The 18,691-nt window shown below is 43.1% G+C and overlaps 1 protein-coding gene across 3 annotated transcripts in view; it reads left to right on the top strand.

Annotated features, from left to right (window-relative positions):
* Positions 1–18,691, top strand: part of NLGN3 (neuroligin 3) — a 146,776-nt gene that overhangs the window by 86,382 nt on the left and 41,703 nt on the right. For all 3 annotated transcript variants that reach the window (XM_066580891.1, XM_066580888.1, XM_066580889.1), the window contains exon 2: positions 15,198–15,809. In XM_066580891.1, the coding sequence (XP_066436988.1) occupies positions 15,371–15,809 (439 nt within the window). In that variant the 5' untranslated portion in view covers positions 15,198–15,370. The remainder of the gene's footprint in view (positions 1–15,197; positions 15,810–18,691) is intronic.

Below are 18,691 nucleotides of genomic sequence, written 5' to 3' on the forward strand. Positions count from 1 at the left end.
GCACGAGCATTGATTATGTCATGAATAGGAAAAGTTAATGGGAAGTTGTTGAGTACATTCCTGGAAAGATTACTGGCATAGTACATCTATCCTACGATAGGTGGCGCGCGCGCGTGCGAGCATCGTCGACAGTTATGCCCCCCCAGACAAAGATCATTTGATTTCCATCTCAAGCACAAAAGCAAAAGGCATTACGAGCAACGGGATGCGTGTTCAACTACAAAATGATGCATCTGCCGAACGTATCACAAGACAATTCCTGGATATTGAGAATGCTGAGGTAAAATAAAAGCTGTGCTGTGATTGGTTGCTATATATTATACTGCTGAGGCAACTTGAAAGCTGTGCTGTGATTGGTTGCTATATATTATACCGCTGAGGTAAAATGAATACTGCGCTGTGATTCGTTGCTATTTTTTTTATTGCTGAGGCAGAATAAAAGTTGCGCTGTGATTGGTTGTTATTTCTCTTACTGCTGACGTAACATGAAAGCTGCGCTGTGATTGGTTGTTATATATTATACCGCTGACGTAACATGAAAGCTGCACTGTGATTGGTTGTTATATTTTATACTGCTGAGGTAACATATAAGCTGTCCTGTGATTGGGTGTTATATATTATAAAGCTGAGGTAACATGAAAGCTGCGCTGTGATTGGTTGTTATATATTATACCACTGAGGTAACATAAAAATGCTGCGCTGTGATTGGTTGTTATCTAGATATATAAAAACGAATGTATGTCTGTCTGTCTTCGCAGCAACGCGCGACGGGTAAGCTAGTATAGGATAAAACACACTAGAAACAAAGCCCTGTCTGATAAAAAGAAAAAGCCTAAAGCGGTATTCCCATCTTGGGAATCCCATTCTATTGTGTTCTAAGTATCAAAATAAAGCACTCACCCATTAGAAACATACTTCGAAAATGCCCCATTCTCCTGATATTCTTTATTGTTCCGTCAAGCTCTTTGCTGCTCATTTCCAGGGGAAGCGGACAACTCTGCTATCGAGGAGTGGCGAACAGTGCTTGCGCAGTTGTAACTCTATCTGTATTCTTCATCTGGGTGGCCGGGATCTCAGATGCGCATGCACACAAGTTCCCGGTCCGGCCACCACTACCACTGCACTCTGCCATTTCTTTCACTAGGAGGGCTTCTGGGCAGCGCAAACAAGTCCTCGATGTTCGTTCTGCCCAGAAGGCCTTCTATGGCAGAAGGCCTTGAAAGAAATAACAGAGTACAGTGGTAGCGGCGGTCATGCCCGTACGTCATGCGCTCAAGAGATCCCGGCCATCCAGATGAAGATCCCAAAGAGAGTTACAAGTGCGCAAGTGCCATCCGCCTCTGTTCAATAGCAGACGTGCCTGGTTTTGGAAAACAACTTGACGGAACAGTAGAGAATATCCGGAGAACGGGACATTTTAGAAATATGTTTCTAATGCTTCTTTTGATATTTAGAGCATATTAGAATGGGATTCCTGAGATGGCAATAGCCCTTTAAGTTAAAGTAAATGTAAGAGATAGACTAAAAATCAGAGGGGCACATTTATAACCAACATACGTCAATAGCAAGGGCTAAAGTCAACATAAATGACGTCCCGTTTAATAATCTCTTCTCAGACACCAGCGATGTACAAAAAGAAGTCATCCATTTTGGAAAAAAGTAAAAAAAATAAAATGTGTCATTGTACGTTCACATCAGTGTTCTTTTATCCATTATTAATGAATCAGTCTTTTTTCTTTTCAAAACCCCCAAAAAACTGATGTCCAACCGGTACAGCCTGAAGGAAATGGATCCATCAAAAAATAGATAGTTTCCATTTACAACAGACTAGGTTCATGTCTGCTTTGGAAGCTCCTTTCGGGGCCTCCGGCACAGATCGGCATGAAATTCTGGACGCAATAGAACAGCATGCTCCTCTTTTTCACCCAGGAACTTTCTTCACACATGTCAGAACTCGAATGGACCCAATTATAGTCAGTGGGGTCCTTTCGGCACCATCCAGGTCCGGCATAAGCCAGATCTGGCACTTCAGGATTTTCTGGTCAGCTTCATGGCTGGAAACCAATGCCTGCAGTGTGATCCTAGCCCTCGATAAGCATTATGGTCAGTGTTTTATGGACCTGTTTGTTTCAAACGTAGCTCTATCATATGGATCCGTTAAACGAAAGCAGAAACTCATAAGAACAAAACAATGTCCGTGTGTTTCCCCCATTGACAACAATGTTACAAAAAGGAAAGTTCCATTCCGCTAGTATTTTGAATGGAAACAAAGTCCTGCAGGTTAGGCTTTTTCTGTTAGGCCGGCTGCACACAAACAAGTCGGATTCCGCATGCAGGAGCCCGCAGCGGAATCTGGCTCTGATCCCAGCCGGCCAACCCGTTGTAACTTCTCTTTATGTATTACGGATTACCACAGATGCTCGCCACCGATCATGCGCAGTACTGATCTTTTTTTAAATGGCTTGACAATGATGCTGTCAATTGCGCATGGTATGCGGGTCGGACAGCCTCCATTGACTTCAATGGAAGCCGTCCGTACGGATTCCACACGAAAATAGAGCATGCTGCGATTTTAAACCCGCTCGTCGAAATCGCAATCGCTATCTGCTCATCTGAGCGGACACGCGAATGTTCTATATTTTCATTTCATGCGTAATACCATGGATCGTCCACGCAGGTGACGATCGCAGATTCTGCCTCGTAACACGTTACGTATAGAGATGAGCAAGCATACTCGCTAAGGTCAAATACTCGAGCGAGTATTGTCCTTTTCGAGTACTTGCCCGCTCGTGAGAAAAGATTCGGATGCCGGCAGGTGGAACGGGGGGGGGGGGGGGGAGATCTCTCTCTCTCTCTCCCCCCTGCTCCCTCCTGCTCACTCCCGCAACCCACCGCTCACCCCCGCCTTCACCCAAATCTTTTCTCTTGAGCAGGCAGGTACTCGAAAAGGACAATACTCGCTCGAGTATTCGTCCTTAGCGAGTATGCTCGCTCATCTCTAGTTACGTATGCTGGTTGTTCAATAAACTGATGAGTTAGGTTTACTTTATTTGTATTCATTCTAAGAAAATTGTGCCAGTTTTTTGCACTTGTGTCTCGAATGCCAATATATGCTTGTTTTTTCGGGAGCGCTGTGTATTCTGCTCTGTGAGTCATAGATTTCTTGCGCAATAAATGTAGATGTTGCCTATAGTCTTGTTAAAATGTGCTAAAATATGCACTTGTTTATACGTACAAATGTATACTGATTTCGATAGTTTTTAACGTGTCACCCTTGTTTAATATCATGACTGAAGTTCGGTTGCTGCTTTAGATTGCTGTATAAGTTACATTTTGTCTTTGGCAGCGGGCAGCGCGTTCTGCGCCAAGGTATCTCAATATTTGGAGCTACAGTATTCATTTTCTCCTTTATCCTTGCCTGAGCCCAAGCACTCGCCAAAGTGAAGAAACTCCATAGGCTCTTGTAGCTCCTACCATGCTAGATAGTAGTTTCGTGTTCTTTTGATGATGAGCTCTATTGGCTTTTCACCAAGCCTGTCTTCGGAAAGTAAGGTAAATCATTTCTGCTGTGGTTTTATTATCAAAACCATTATTTGTCTTCTTCCGGATTTATGCTTTGTTTTTCTCGGAGGAGCTTAGAAATAATTATGGGCATAGACACTATGGCTCAGTCAGTGCGGTTCCTGGGAGCACTGAGTTCACGATTGTGAAGGAGCTTGCTAGAGAATGGATAACCCCATCGAGGATATTACTACACGCTGGGTAACCACTACTCTTGATCCTCTGGCGATTTCATTAGCTTCTTGTGGATAGTTTATATGGTTACACGATGCTTTGCATTAGGAGCAAATTGATTTGAGGATGTCAGCCAAAGGCACATCTGTATATTTTTTTGCTATATATATATATTGTATATATTATAAAAAGGACATCCTTTTAGTATGGCTTGAGCCCACTGTTGGATAAGTATACCATTAACATATATGCCGGGAGCATTGACCAGACGACTAATCTAATTTGAACTTTTTTCTGTTACTACAATATGGCTAAAATGTGATTGTTTTCAGTAAGATAAATCAAGTAATCTTGTCGATATGATACCTTTTAATGGCTAACAAAAATACACAATGGTATAGCGAGCTTTTGGACCTGTGCAGGGTCCTTCCTCAGGCATAATGGAACAAATCTACAAATGTATTTAATAAATACACATGATCACATGGAAGGGCATGAACACGGTGTACTTAATTTGCACTAGATAAATACCAGAGACAGAGAGTGAGAGGGCACAGAAAAGTTGGGATTAATAGCATTTAGATAAATACCAGGGAGGGATGACCATAACAGTAAATAATTAGTCCAGTGACAAGGAAAGTGAATCTCTACTTCAGACCTGCAAACAAGGAAAATGGAACATTACCTCTGCAGTGCCAACTATTGGATAGCAGCATTCCTTTAAATTAATGTATGAGTTTTTACAAAGTCTGTAAAATAATGATTGGGAATAGCACCACTTTTGGGTGCTCTCCTTGTGGAGAGACAATGCCATTCCCCGACTCACTCACTCCCCAGGTGTTTTCACACACACTCCGGGGGCGCTCTCCTTAAGAACACCCCTCTTGACCTCCTTCAGGCCTTTCATATTCTCCACTGGTGCAAGAACCCCACTCCGAGGTTCATTCCATTTTTGAGGGTACCAAAAATGGCCATAAATTAATACTCCCAAATTCTTCAGTGATGCTGAGACTTGAAGTTCCCTTTTGATATGATAACTCTCATCTGCTCTATGTTGTGTCTGTGACCACAAAAATGTTTTGCCACAGGTAGTTCATTCTTTCCCTCTGTAATTGAGTGGCGATGAGATCTTATCCTGGCTCTCAGTTTTGGTCCTATTTCCCCGATATAAAGCCCCCCAACAGGACATTCACTACACAGGATCAGGTACACAACATCGGACGTGGAATATGTGAATGTCCCCGGGATCTTATAGTCCTGCTGTGCGTTGGGGATCCGTATCCTGTCCACGGTCCGTACATGTGAGCAGGTTTTGCAGCTCCTTACCTTGCAGGAATAAGTTCCTTTTTGTGTGTCGGAGGGAAATGCACTCCTGATTATAAGGTTCCTCAAATTTGGAGGTGGCCTGTAACACAGAAGCAGAGAGTCCGGGAATATGGTATTCGGATGGTCATCCTTGTGTAGGGTATGATGGAGTTTCTTTGCTGTTTTCCTTAGTACCTCTAGCCATATGGGCACTGGCCCCCACACTGGCCTTTGTGTGGGCATGGAATAATTTAGATAAGGGTGTCTTCTTTTGTTCCACAAAAAATGGAATGATTGTAAGCCGTATGTTTTGTCCGTGTTTCATCCATATTTCATGTGTCAATTTTTTTCTATGTGTCTTTGGAAGGAGGTCCAGTTTTCCCTTCTAGAGCCTTTGTGCAATTCTTTCTTTATCTGCACCCATTGACTAGAATGGGCAACTGTCATCTGAGAAATCAGACCAGAATAGGACATTCTACCGATTTTATTATATTTTTTTTTTGTAGACCATCTTCATGTCCGAATAGCTCTATTGACTCTAATGTGTTTTTCTACTCCCTGCATGCAGCCACTTGCACACATGGACAAAGGTTACCCCTTGTGTAATAACTTTATCTGGATCAGCTATCACTGTACTGAGACTACTTCTGAGATAGCAGCAAAGACCAAATTCCTCTAAAAAGTGGTTAAAGGGAACCTGTCGCATTCAATAAGCACCATAAACAGCTATGGTACTCATACAACATGGAAACGTGGGTTCTGGGGGGTACTTTTATTAGTTCAGCTTAGATTTACATAAAAGGTTGAATACTTTTACAGATCTTTTTTTGTTTTACCAATTTATAGTGTTTTCATACCTTATTTTCGTTTTTTTTAAATGGCTACTTTAATGCCGACTGCACGCAGGCGTATTCGCGCACTCAAAACCTGCGCATCATAACGGAGTGCATAGAACCCATTGATTTCAATGGGTTTGTTCACTTGTGCGAAACAGAATGCAGCAGTCTATAGGGGGAGGAGTGCGTATGTGCAAGTGCAATACGCAAGAAAATGCACAATTCCGCGGAAAAAGTAACACATGTGGAACTCCTTAGGCTAAATAGTGATTTAAATTAGGGAATGGTTGTATTTTGCATGCAAAAAAATCCTGCCTTGTACGTGGAAAAGTACAGTAAAATATATTGATACGCGCACAAAAAAGACTCCTTCATAGTGCAAATATGTTGCGCAGAGGCATGCGCAATTGCACATATGCTCGTGTGGAGCCACCTTTACAAGCTTCACAAAATGCACTTAGGGCGGATTCACACGGACTTATTTGCGTGCGCTATATGCAGAGAATAGAACCCATTGATTTCAGTGGGTCCACACCCATTCACCGTTTTTGCGCGCAAATTCCGTGTGTGAAAAAAAACTCAACATGTTCAATGTTAGGCCTTATGCCCATGGCCATGGCGGACTCCGCCAGCGGAATATCGCAATGGAGTCTGACACGGCATTCCCCAAAGACACCTACTCACCTCTCCGGATCCGCCGCGTGAGTCCCGTCTGATGTGCCGGCGCGCATGCGCAGTGCAGCACATGACACGTCGGCAGTGGGCAATGACGCGGCCAGCGGTGGGCGGTGTGCTCACAGTGGAAGTATCATGTGATGGACGGCTTCCATTGAATACAATGGAAGCTGGTTGTGCGTTTTTCTGCGGCAATTAGAGCATGCTGCGATTTCTTTTACGCTGCGGAATTCCGCGGTAGAATTTGCAGCATGAACATTGAGTTATTAGGTTTAATAGATCCTATTACCTGCGGGAAAACACAGAGGATTTCCGCCGCATGAAACGCGGCAGAAATCTGTCCGTGGGCATTTACGCACCACAGACCCCATAGGAGTCTATGGAGGGTAAGCACCCGATACTTACCCAATTACACCTTACACTGCACTGGAACTAAGTATGCTGCACCTTATTGTAAATCACGGCATGGGTGTGTCCCGCGCCCGTGTGAACTGGGAGCATATAATGTATTCTAAAACTTTTATTTATTTATTTTTTTTAGATCAGGAAGAGAAAACACATAAATTCTGCCATTGTTTTTTTTTCTCTACAGAATAAATGACCTGATACATTTTTTTCTGTCAGTCAGTACGATTACGACGAATACCACTTTTCCACAATAAAAATGCATTTTGGGAAGTTTTATTTTCTACATCGTTGCATTCAAAATCCCATGACCTTTTATTATTTTTCCATGGATGGAGCTCTATGAGAGCTGTAGTTTTTATTGGTACAATTTGAAGGGTATGTACGGCTTTTTTGATCACTTTTATTGAATTTGTTTGGAGGCAAATGAACAAAATGAGCATTTTGTCTCTGTTTTTTTAGGGTTTTTTTTTAAACAGTTTTTGCCATGCAGGATAAATAGTGTATTCAATGTATTGCTTCTGAACCCGTGCCGTCTACAGAACATACGTTAAGTCCTCTTGCGCTAAGTACTACACAGCCAGGATGTAAACTTACGACCCGTAGTGTTAATAGGTTAAACGGTGAAGACCAGGAACCTCTTGGAGCTGCTCTTCGGATTAGCCCAAACCCAAATAAGTCAGGGCCACCCTGCATTGCTACAGTATCTAAAGATGTGCTGTCCAACTATTAGTAAATCTACCCCAATTTATCTCGAGATTGGTGCAAAATAAGTAAAAGAGTATGTTTACAAACTTGTTCAACTTTCGCCCTTCATAGCAGATTTCTCTATATTGCAGATGACTGCGGCTGCTCGCTGTCAGTCATAAACAGGACAGTTTTTTTTCATTGCTCGTATTTCCCATGCTGTCGCTAAGTGGTGACACAGGTACCCGCAGTGCAGTGTTAAGTGCATATGGGCTGTGGGTCGGACGCCTCCATTGACTTCAGTGGAGGCTGTCCGCATGGATTCCGCTGCAAAATAGTGCATGCTGCGATTTTTCTTCCATTCATGGAATACGCCATCCGTATCCGCGAGTGTGAAGGAAAAGTCGGAAGTTCATGGCTTCCATTTTGCCGTGGATCCTCCATGCGGATGGCGAAATTCGGATTCCTCAATTAGAATCCGTTCGTGTGAGATTCCCCTATGAAAAAGGAAAAAAATAATGTCAATGAACACCTCGAATGTTGTATATTAACAGATGTCTCACGCCAGCAGAGGCCAGTCTTTGTTAGAAGTAGTAATAGTATACCGGTATATTACAAGTGAGCCACGCTTCGTTTTTCTATAAATAGTAGACATTACAAGCAAATAAAGGGCAGCAGTCTTCAGTAGTTGTAGATGCTGCAAGCAAACAAAGGCCAGCATTTTAGTAGTAATTGTAGATTACAGGGTGCCAGTTAAATGGAATGGAAGATCAGTTGCACAAAGAATCACAAGATACAAGAGTAAAAAAAGAAAACTCAATACCTCTCCCCCCCCCCCTCCTCACCGCGCAAGAACTGCTGTTGACAGAAAGTGTGGGCTTAATGTTTTCAGAATCTTTCCAGCTCTATACAGCTTTCTTTTGTAGATAATATATAGTCATCACAAGAAATTGATTCCTACTTCGTGAGACGAAAATCCCAAAATATCCAAGTAAAATGAGCTAACTTGAATTTTTTTTGTATTTCTAGAAATTCCAACTGCTCATTGATCATAGAGCTAAGCACCAATTGCCATTCTCCTTTAACCATTCAAGACATCTGAGAAGCTAATCAGTTACAAACACTGTAATATAGCTTCAGGATTTATTTCATATGTTGGTTACACAAGCTTACGTTGTATAAGTTATATACCATTTGCAGATTCGCCGTTCATGTAGCCGTATTGTGAAAAATACAACTTTCCCCTTCAGTATGGTAGGAGTTTGTGTTTCTAACGCTAGAAAAATATATCTAGAGGAATGTTACGGCGGGAAAAATTTATTTAGCGTTACAAGTTCTTCTTTTTTTTCTAAAGGCCAGCTGGTTAAATAATGCAGTTTTGTGTTACATTTATAGCTGGTAATATAAGTGAAATAGTTTAGATATTACTATAAGTGACATAGTTTAGGTGTCGGTAGATAGAAATGTCAGGACAAACAGAAAAGTTTTGTTCCTCATCAATGGCCATTTCATGCAGAGCTTGGGGCTATGAGCTATAACTAAAGAGCTATGACTAAGAATCTCCTCAAGGACATACGCAGAAATCATAGCGTCCTGTAGAGGAACTCAGAATAGTCTTGAAGGAGAAGGAAGAAGAGAAGAAACAGCGTTTGATACTGGAGTAGAGTTAGAGGTACAGTATGGCCGATTTCACATCTGCGTCAGAACTTCCGGATACAGATCTGGCTGAAAATACCGGATCCAAAGGCTGTGCAGCTGGGCGAAAAGCGGGCGAGCACTATTATAGTCAATGGGGTCTGTCCGGTGCTGTTTGGTTCCATCCAGAGACGAAACCGTACACCCACGGCAATTCCCCTTTCCTGCTTCCCGAACTGAGCAGGAAAGCCGAACCCCCAGCGCAAATGTGAAACCGTCTTTAAATGTTACATTTCTAGGCGATGCTTCATGTATACACATTTGTACGGCTCGCATTGAACTCAATATTAGCTTATATTTTTTAGGTGGTTCCAGTCCATAAATGGATTTTCCCAATGATAATCGCCTTTGTAATATACACTTGTTGAAAACTTATTACCCATCTGGTGATTGGGATGCCCCACATATGACCACATCTCTCTGCTTTCTTTTTTATTGTGCCATACATCTGACACGTGACTTATCCTGGGCCCGAATCCATCCCAAATGTTGCCACTGATCAAGTTCATGGGTCGACTCTAGCTCTGCATCTCCATCGGCCATCGTTTGTAATTTGAAACTGCGCATGTGCAGTCCGAAATACAGAACTTGGACTCTCAGATATGTGATGTATGGCACAAAAAATATCCTGGAAAGTGCCTGCGCAGTGAGGTATACTGGTGTAAGAGGTGTAGTGAGCCTTTATTAAAGCGCCCTTCCTATTTCGGGGCAAAATTCTGTCCCGGGACTGAAGAGTGGAGAGGTATTTTAACTGTACTCTAACTTCTCTTCCTGGCCTCTCCATTCCGCTGGTTTGGTGCTTTGTTTTCTGGTAGCCATGATCTGCCATTTTCTAGCGATCTAATAGATGCTGTAAAGTCCTCTGTGATTGGCCAGCGCTGATGACATAAGCAAAGCTGGACAATCAAAGAACAAATGCACTTTTTTTGTTGGTAGTCCTAACACTATCAATGCATTATAGATGCTCTGGTTGTCTAAAGATGGCGGTGCTCATCTTGGCCACTTGAAGAACAGAACCGAAACTAGTAATGAAGGGCCAGGAAGAGGAGATGAAGTACAGGTAAGATACCGCTCCACCATGCAGTCATGGTACAGAATTCTGTCCCAAAACCAGAGGATCACCTTAAACTGCCATGGAGAGATGGAGCTCCAACTTGCCCACAAACTTACAATTTCTGCTCAGACATACTCCTACATTTTATTTCCCATATGCTTAGGAGATGATAACCGAAATACAAAATGCTCTTATTTCCAAGAATTTTTATAACCTTTAGTCACAAAGCACTTAACCACAAACTAGAGGAAAGGTCACCATGACCTGAGTTCATGATGTCTTAAAGTCCTCAGTATTTTTAAAGGCTACCTAATTTCTCTGTCATTTCCCTTCTTTTTATCATCTCTGAAGCATAGGAGCTTGACCCCTAAAAGTACCTGTTCTCTCCCTGCCTATCCCAAAGTCTGCCCCGAGATGAACCCACATTGTGAAGTTGATTTAGTGATCCTGCATTGAGCTGGGGGTTGGACCCGATAACCCTGGAGGTCCCTTCCAACTCTACCATTCTATGAGATCACAAGATCCAGAATGCTGGACCTACTTAGGGCAACTTACCAGTGCCGACCTTGTCTGTGTACTAGACTAAAGGAGAATAATGGTGTGTTAATATATCAATAGTATTAGTACAAATCATAAAAGTGATAATTTGAATAATAGTCCATATATGATAAATTTCGTAGGGCGGTTTCAAACGTTTGTAAGGACAAATACACTCGCCGCAGCAACGTATTTGCGGATGAACAAGGTTGATTTAGGTACATTTGCGCACTTGTCTACGCATAGTACTATACTTTTTGCAGGGCCAGTTCACGCGCCCCCAACATACCCTTTCCGTGGATTTAAAGGCTAATTAGCCTAATCCAGATGTGCTCTTTTCCCCGCGTTTTATGCAGTGTTCCACCATTCTCCTTGTGTATTTGTGCACCTCCTATAGACTTCGATGGGGCATTTGCTTCACAAAACGTAGTAAAATAGAGCAGGTCCTACTTTTTTCGGTGTGTGAAATGCATGCGCAAAACGCACTCATGTGAACTTCTATTTTCTATGTTTAGCGCTCCTATATTTTGTATGCGCAAATACCCACGCTAACATGGTCATGCGAAGAAGTCCTCAAGATGATGAGGGATTTCTACAATAGCAGCAGAAACCAAAAAGTGGCAACGGCACGCAAAATACATTTACTATCAGAAGTCTACATACCGTACCTATAATAATTACTCTAACCACATTAAATAATGCTGGGTTCTTGGTATATAATTTGATCAAATCATATTGGCCCATCTACCAACGTCCAGGTGACCAAGCTCTCAGATGCAGATGGGTCCTAACTCTAATACCAGGTGGTTTAATCTTAACCTGGGAAAGATGGGTACCTACCTCTCAGAATGCTCCTCTCTTGGGACTAAGCCTACAAATAAAACCAGGGAAGGTAGAATACCATTTATATGGTCCAATAGGAGGGACAGAGGGTAAATGGGTGGTGGGCATGCACGACCAGGTGGAGGCAGCCAAAACTTCACAATATTTGTACAAAAAAGGATAAAATAGGTCAGCACTTCCCAATAGGAATCCATAGGTGCAAATACCCACACAAACACGGTCCTGCGAAGAAGTCCTCAAGATGATGATGGATTTCCACAATTCACACAGTCCTTCGTGTCTTTAAGGCCTTAGTCAGACGGGCGATTTTTCGCGCGATTTGCGGATCGCATGACGGATGCGCATCCGCAAATCGCGTGACCGGTGCGCGCAAGTCACCTGCAAATCGCCCAAAAATCTGCTCCTAGCCGCGTTTCATTAGAAACGGGCCGGAGCTGTCCAGCGCATTGCATTCAATGGAGACGGCAATACAGCCGTCTCCATTGAAAGCAATGCGCTGCGGGCGAGTGTGGGATGAATTGTCGGTAAGGGTTTAAATATATAAGCCCTTCCCTGCAATCCATCCTAAAATGTGTTAAAATAAAAAAAAATTGTATACTCACCTTCTCCCGGCAGCCGGAGCTCCGCACGGCCGTCCTGCAGTGGGTGTGAAGGGGGTGTGAGTCAGACCTGCCCCCTGATTGGCTCAGCGCTGAGCCAATCAGAGGCATGCCTCACTCACAGCCATTCATGAATTCATGAATGGATGTGAGTCAGACCTGCCCCTGATTGGCTCAGCGCTGAGAGGCAGCAGTCACTCACCCATTCATGAATTCATGAATGGGTGTGTGAGTGTTTTCAGCCTCTGATTGGTCAGGGCTGTGACCAATCAGAGGCAGATCATTCAGCAGGCAGGGATTTTAAAGCCCCGCCGGCTGAATAGTGCCAAGAAGCAGTTCAGGAGAACTGACAGCGGCCGCGGCTGGACTCCGGCTGCAGCGGAAAGGTGAGTATACAATTTTTTTTTATTTTAACACATTTTAGAATGAATTGCAGGGAAGGGTTTATATATTTAACCCCTTCCCGACAATTCACCCCGCGCACGCCGGCAGCCCATTGCTTTCAATGGAGCGGCTGTATTGCCGCTCCATTGAATTCAATGGGCAAACATCGTTCTTCTCTGTCACAGCTGTTACAGCTGTGGCAGAGAAGATTGATTTGTCTTCTATATGTTCTCAATGGGGTCGGCGCTGCTGCCGCCGGCCCCATTGAGCGCATATAGAGAAGAGAACAGGAATCGCAGATCGCAGATAGGTGCGATCTGCGGTTTTTTGTTCTATAATTTATCGGACGAGCGCATAAAAAGCGCTCATGTGTCCGTTTTATAAAATCGCCATGCGCATGCGCAAATCGCGCGAAAAATCGCCCGTCTGACTAAGGCCTTAGGGTCTCTTTTCCACAACGTCCATGATGGCTTGTTTGATAATAATTGTCCTAACATGAAGCTCAGATTCTGATTGTGGTGAAGATTCAATTGAAGTTTTCCCTGAAAAACATTTGCAATTAGTCTGAAGAATTCTTTTAAAGATCACAAGGTTTGGGAAAAAATGAAACTGTGCACGGCGGGTGGGTTAAATAAAAAAAAAATAGGATTTTTGACTTGTACATCTTTATGTCATGCGTACTCTGCTTTCTCTGCTTGGAAAGGATTTTTCTACACCTGAAAAAACCCTTTACACCTAATATTTGTATATCATTGTACAGACACTGAGGCCGGTCTCACACAACCAGATTTATGTAGCTGATTCCGTGAGCGTATCGTCCGCAGTAATACATGGATCAATCAAATGCATTGAATATGCAGGTCCGCTCACATTAGCATGCCAAAATTGCGTAATACAAAAAACAATCTGGAAAATAGAACGCAGCGTATTCAGCTTTACAGCAGATATCTGCGACATAGAGCCTATTGTTCTCTATGGTCACGGATATACCTACAGCCCATACAGCGTGAGTACATGTTCATGCACATTACCTTTTCAGCGGCTTACGCAGTGTTATGGCTGGACTCACAGCTGTAAACCACTCTGGGCCTCCGCAAGCGGATTCCGCTTACGGCCGTGTGAGCCGGGCCTATGGGCATGTTCATATGTAGCGGAAACGCCATGGATTTTCCTGCAGCGAAAAAGTCCAGCAGTATTTCCACATCAATGACACCGTTGGTGCGGATTTTGAGTCGAAGGCAGCTGCAGATGCACAGCTCATTTCGGCCCGCAGCACATCTCACTTCAAATTAGCAATCCCTCACTGCAGTGCATGAAGTAATCCTCTCCTGGCGACCACTACTAGGCGCTGTGGCCACCATTCAGGTGATGCAGAAGTAGTAGCAGTTGCCGGGTGAGGGCTGCTCTGTGCTCTGCGTTGAGGGGCTGCTGATTGCGAGAGAAGAGGAGCTGCAGGCTGAAATCTGCAGCTGATTAAGACTTAAAACCGCATCAATAGTGTGGGTCATGGAATTTTCTGCTGCGGAATAACCACAGCATTTCTGCTACGTGTGAACGTACCCTAAGGGCATTTTCACACGAGGCGGATTTGCTGCGGATTTTCTGCGCAGGCCAGTATTTACAGAATCAGCAACGTGGATGAGATTTTCAGAATCTCGTCACCACGCTGCAGAAAAAATCTGCCGAAAACCAATGCGGAACTTGATGTGCGCTGTGGAATTTAAATCCATAGCATGTCACTTTTAGTTCCGGATTCGCTGCGGAATCTACCTCTCGTAATGAGGGGTGAATTTCTCACCCAAATTTGCATTAAAAAGGCATCTAAATCCACACTAATTGGTACGACTTTCAGCTGCGGATCCGCTGTGGACATTCAGCAGTAAATCCATCCCGTATGATCATTGGGAATCGCCAGGGGCTCAGGACCATTGAGTTCCAGAATAATGGAGTGCAAATGCAAATCCGTGTTTTACTGAACCAACGTGGTCTCCTAAGCACCAAAACTGGGGAAAACACTGCCGCTGATTATTTAGCACTTGACAGAATTCTAGCACATATCAAATAGTACAGGACGTGACATGGCGGGCGCGATATCCAAGGGTGAATGTTATTACAGCTGCCATTCAATTAAGTTTAGTAGCCAGCAGAACTGTGCGAAGAAGAAGGAAAAATACGCACAATAGATATCATTTAGAAGTCAGTGTTGGGTGTGTCGGATCTCTGGGTCCTTACATTTCTCCAGTTCATCCTTATAGGATTTGAAGAGCTGAAGGTGCTTTTGGCTGACTTGACAAGGAATAAAATGGATAACTTGTTCTCATCCAGGGAGTTTGTGAGGCATTTACATTTATACATACCTTTAGTAGAGTTTGAGTTTAATGCTACTCTTGTCCGTTTTGGGGTTTTCTTATGTATTACTGACAATATCTCTTCTCTCCGCAGGTCCCGTGGATGCTGGTTGTTCCATCTGTCTTGCTGCTTGTCTGTCGTGGCCTTAGATTTTGGGATACAGGATGTGACTGACGTGTCCTGTTCGGGGGACCTTGAATTTCTGTAACCCCCCCTTACTTAAGTGGTGCTTTCATTCTGGATGCTAGGACTGTACCGTTCATACCATGCATGTGGTTGGGCTTGGCGTGGCCCCTGGGAAGCTGAGTCTAGCCCTGTGGCTTCTGAGTGTGACTGCTCGTGTGCTCTACTCTCATGCCCAGGTATATTCGCAGACTGTGAACACACACTTCGGCAAGCTACGTGGCATGCGAGTGTCTTTGCCGAACGATATATTGGGCCCTGTGGATCAGTATTTGGGGGTGCCTTACGCCGCACCACCTTTGGGAGAGAAACGCTTCCTCCCCCCAGAGTCTCCACCTTCTTGGTCTGGAATACGAAACGCCACCCATTTCTCACCCGTGTGCCCACAGAATATACAGAATGCAGTCCCAGACATTATGATGCCTGTCTGGTTCACCTCAAATCTGGATACTGTGACCGGTTACCTTCAAGAACAAAGCGAGGATTGCCTATATCTGAACATCTACGTCCCTACAGAGGATGGTGAGTAATGAGGGGTACGGTAAGATCCCCTCACCAAACCTGGGATCCAAGCTGGTTTTGCGTGTGGTCCCTCCAGTGTTATGCCCACAGCATGGAGGGGGATGTGTGCCTGCTGCATGCCGTGTGTCAGCAACAACGAGTGCTGTCTGCTAATCATGCCTTCAGCACTGTCTCTTCTCCCATCATTCAGTTAATATTTTTTAAGTCCTCCTCAGATCGGATTAACTCGTGCCCTTTTATAGGGAGATGGTATTTTCCCCTGTCTGCTTCCTCCATGCCTTTTTTTTTTTTTTTGCAACATACGATCATATATTTCCATTACTCAACTTTTCCAACTATTACAACGCTGTGAAAAAATCCTTTTGCCCTAATTTTTAGAACATTTTTCATCTTTAAAAAAATGTCATCTTATCAGCACCCAATTTGCATTCTCCAGTACAAGTTTTGATTAAGACGACAGGCTCTGTTCACACTAGCCATTTTCTTCTCTACATGGTTTTAGCGGATACAATTGCGCAGCTTGCTACATTGTTCCAAACAGTCTTTAAAACTTGTCTTTTTTTAACCATTAAATTCAATGACATCTCTTTAGAGCTTATAATGTATCCATCACAAATGACGGAAGCCATGACACTAGTGTGAAAAGAACCTTAACCCTGTCATCCAGCTTTTTTTGTGTTTGCTTCTGGTTCTATATAGTTGAATTCCTTTTTGCAGATTCCAACTCCTCACCAGCGAATTTGCATATTAGACAGGCTCCCCTACTATTAACCAATGTGGCCCCGAGGTATATCATTAGCCTTCACTCTTAGTCATTCTGTTGAGTTCTTGACTTTTCATTTTCCTCGTATCTTAACAGCTCATCATCACGATAGTTCCTGTCAGTCATCAGCACGTCATCTTCCCTTCAAGCACCTGGATGAAATTGCTACTGATCTATGTTTAGCATCCACATACATTCAGATTTACATTTGTGCATTGGTTTTTAAAGGGCTGGTGTACTCCATAATATTAATATACTTCACAAGAATACATATACCATGTTGAAATGCAAGAAAAGTAAGTGACCCTTTGGAATTCAGCAGATTTCTGTATTGATTACTAGTAAAATGTTGCCTGATTGTTATCCTAGTCACAATTACGGACAAAGACAAGCTCACTAATCTAATAGCACACAAACAGTTGTACTATTCGTGTCTTTTATTGAGCACATTGAGTAAACAGTAGAGAAGGAAAAAGTAATTGAACCTTAAAATTTAATAAACTGTTGATCCCTCTTTAGCAGTCATCACCTCCATCACCAAACATTTCCTGTAGCTGCAAATAATATTGAGAAGAATTATGGACCATTCCTTCAGAAAGATGTATTTAATTTTATCAGTATTTCTGGGATGTCTTGTGTGCCCAGCCCACTTCAGGTCGTGCCACAGCATCTGACTCGTGTTAAGGTCAGGACTCGGACTTGGCCATTCCAAAGCACAAATCTTTTCAAGCATTCTTTAGTTGACTTACTTGTGTGATTTGGGTCATTGTCTTGTGGAATCTACTAATGTCTCTTCAGCCTGAGGTCATGAACTGCTAACCTTTCATTCTCTTGTAAAGTGTTTTGATATACCTTACAGTCCATTGTTTCCTTAATGATCACAAGACATCTAGGCCATGAGCCTGTAAAGCAGCCCAAAACCATGATTCTCCCTCCCACATGCTTCACAATTGGATGAGATGTTGTTGTACTGTCTTCTATTTCCACCAATTATAGTGTTGTGTATTTGTGCTAAAAAAGTTCGACTTTTGTCTTATCTGCCCATAGAATCTTTCCCCAGAAACATTGTAGAACATCTTGCTGGGGGCAGGCAAAATTGAGGAGGTCCACAATGGGTTTTTTTGGATAGCAGTGGCTTTCTTCATGATGTTCTTCTATGAACACCAATCTTGTTCAGTGTTTTTTAATGGTAGACACATGAGCAGAAGGTTTTGCAGTTTGTAGGCTTCAGTACATCTTTTGCTGAGGTAGCAAAGTTGTTCATGTGTAGGTAATTTATCTAATAATGGGATGATGTACGTCCAGCTCTTTAGCAAAGCTTTTGTAGCCTTTTCCATCTTTATGCATCTCTATAATAATATGTCTTCTATCGTTTACATTAAGGTATGGTTGACACTAACCAGTTGTTCTTCAGAACAGATTTGTCAGTAACTAGGCTTTGTGTTTCTTTATTTAGGGGACAAAGCACCTATGAAAGCCACACTTCCAATCTCATCTTCTTAATTGAATCACTTTTTGCCAGTTAGCTCCTGGAGAAGTCATTAAGCGTACTTTCATACTTGTGCTGGGGATTCTGTTTTCCTGCTCCATTCGGGAAGCAGGAAAGGGGAATCCCTCCGGTCCTAGATGGAACTGAACAGCGCCAGGTAGACCCCATTGACTATAGTGAGGTCTGACCACTTCTGCCAAGCTGGCCGGCTTTCGCAAGAGAGAAAATGCGCTGCATGCAGAGCTTTTTCTTCCAGTATTTTCAGCGGGATCTGTGACGGAACCTTTTGCTGGAGGTTCTGACACAGACGTGAGGCCGGCCTTACACAGAGGTTCACTTCCTTTTTTTCGTACACTGCGGATGTTTCCTTAATGTGCTCAATAAAAGACATGAATGGTACAACTCTTCTTGTATTATTACTTTAGTTAGATTGTGTTTGTCTATACTTGTGACTTACATAACAATCGGACCACATTTTAGTACCGAAATCCAGTTAATTCCAGAGGGCTCACTTAATTCAGCCATGTATACATATGTGGTAGCTGATTTCAGTCCGTAAATGATTCAGCTCATTGGTAGAAAATGAAGAATACCATGTTGCAGGGCTACATCTCGAAAGATTTCTTTATA

This window comes from Eleutherodactylus coqui, chromosome 10 (assembly GCF_035609145.1).
Source record: "Eleutherodactylus coqui strain aEleCoq1 chromosome 10, aEleCoq1.hap1, whole genome shotgun sequence".
Lineage (NCBI taxonomy): Eukaryota > Metazoa > Chordata > Amphibia > Anura > Eleutherodactylidae > Eleutherodactylus > Eleutherodactylus coqui.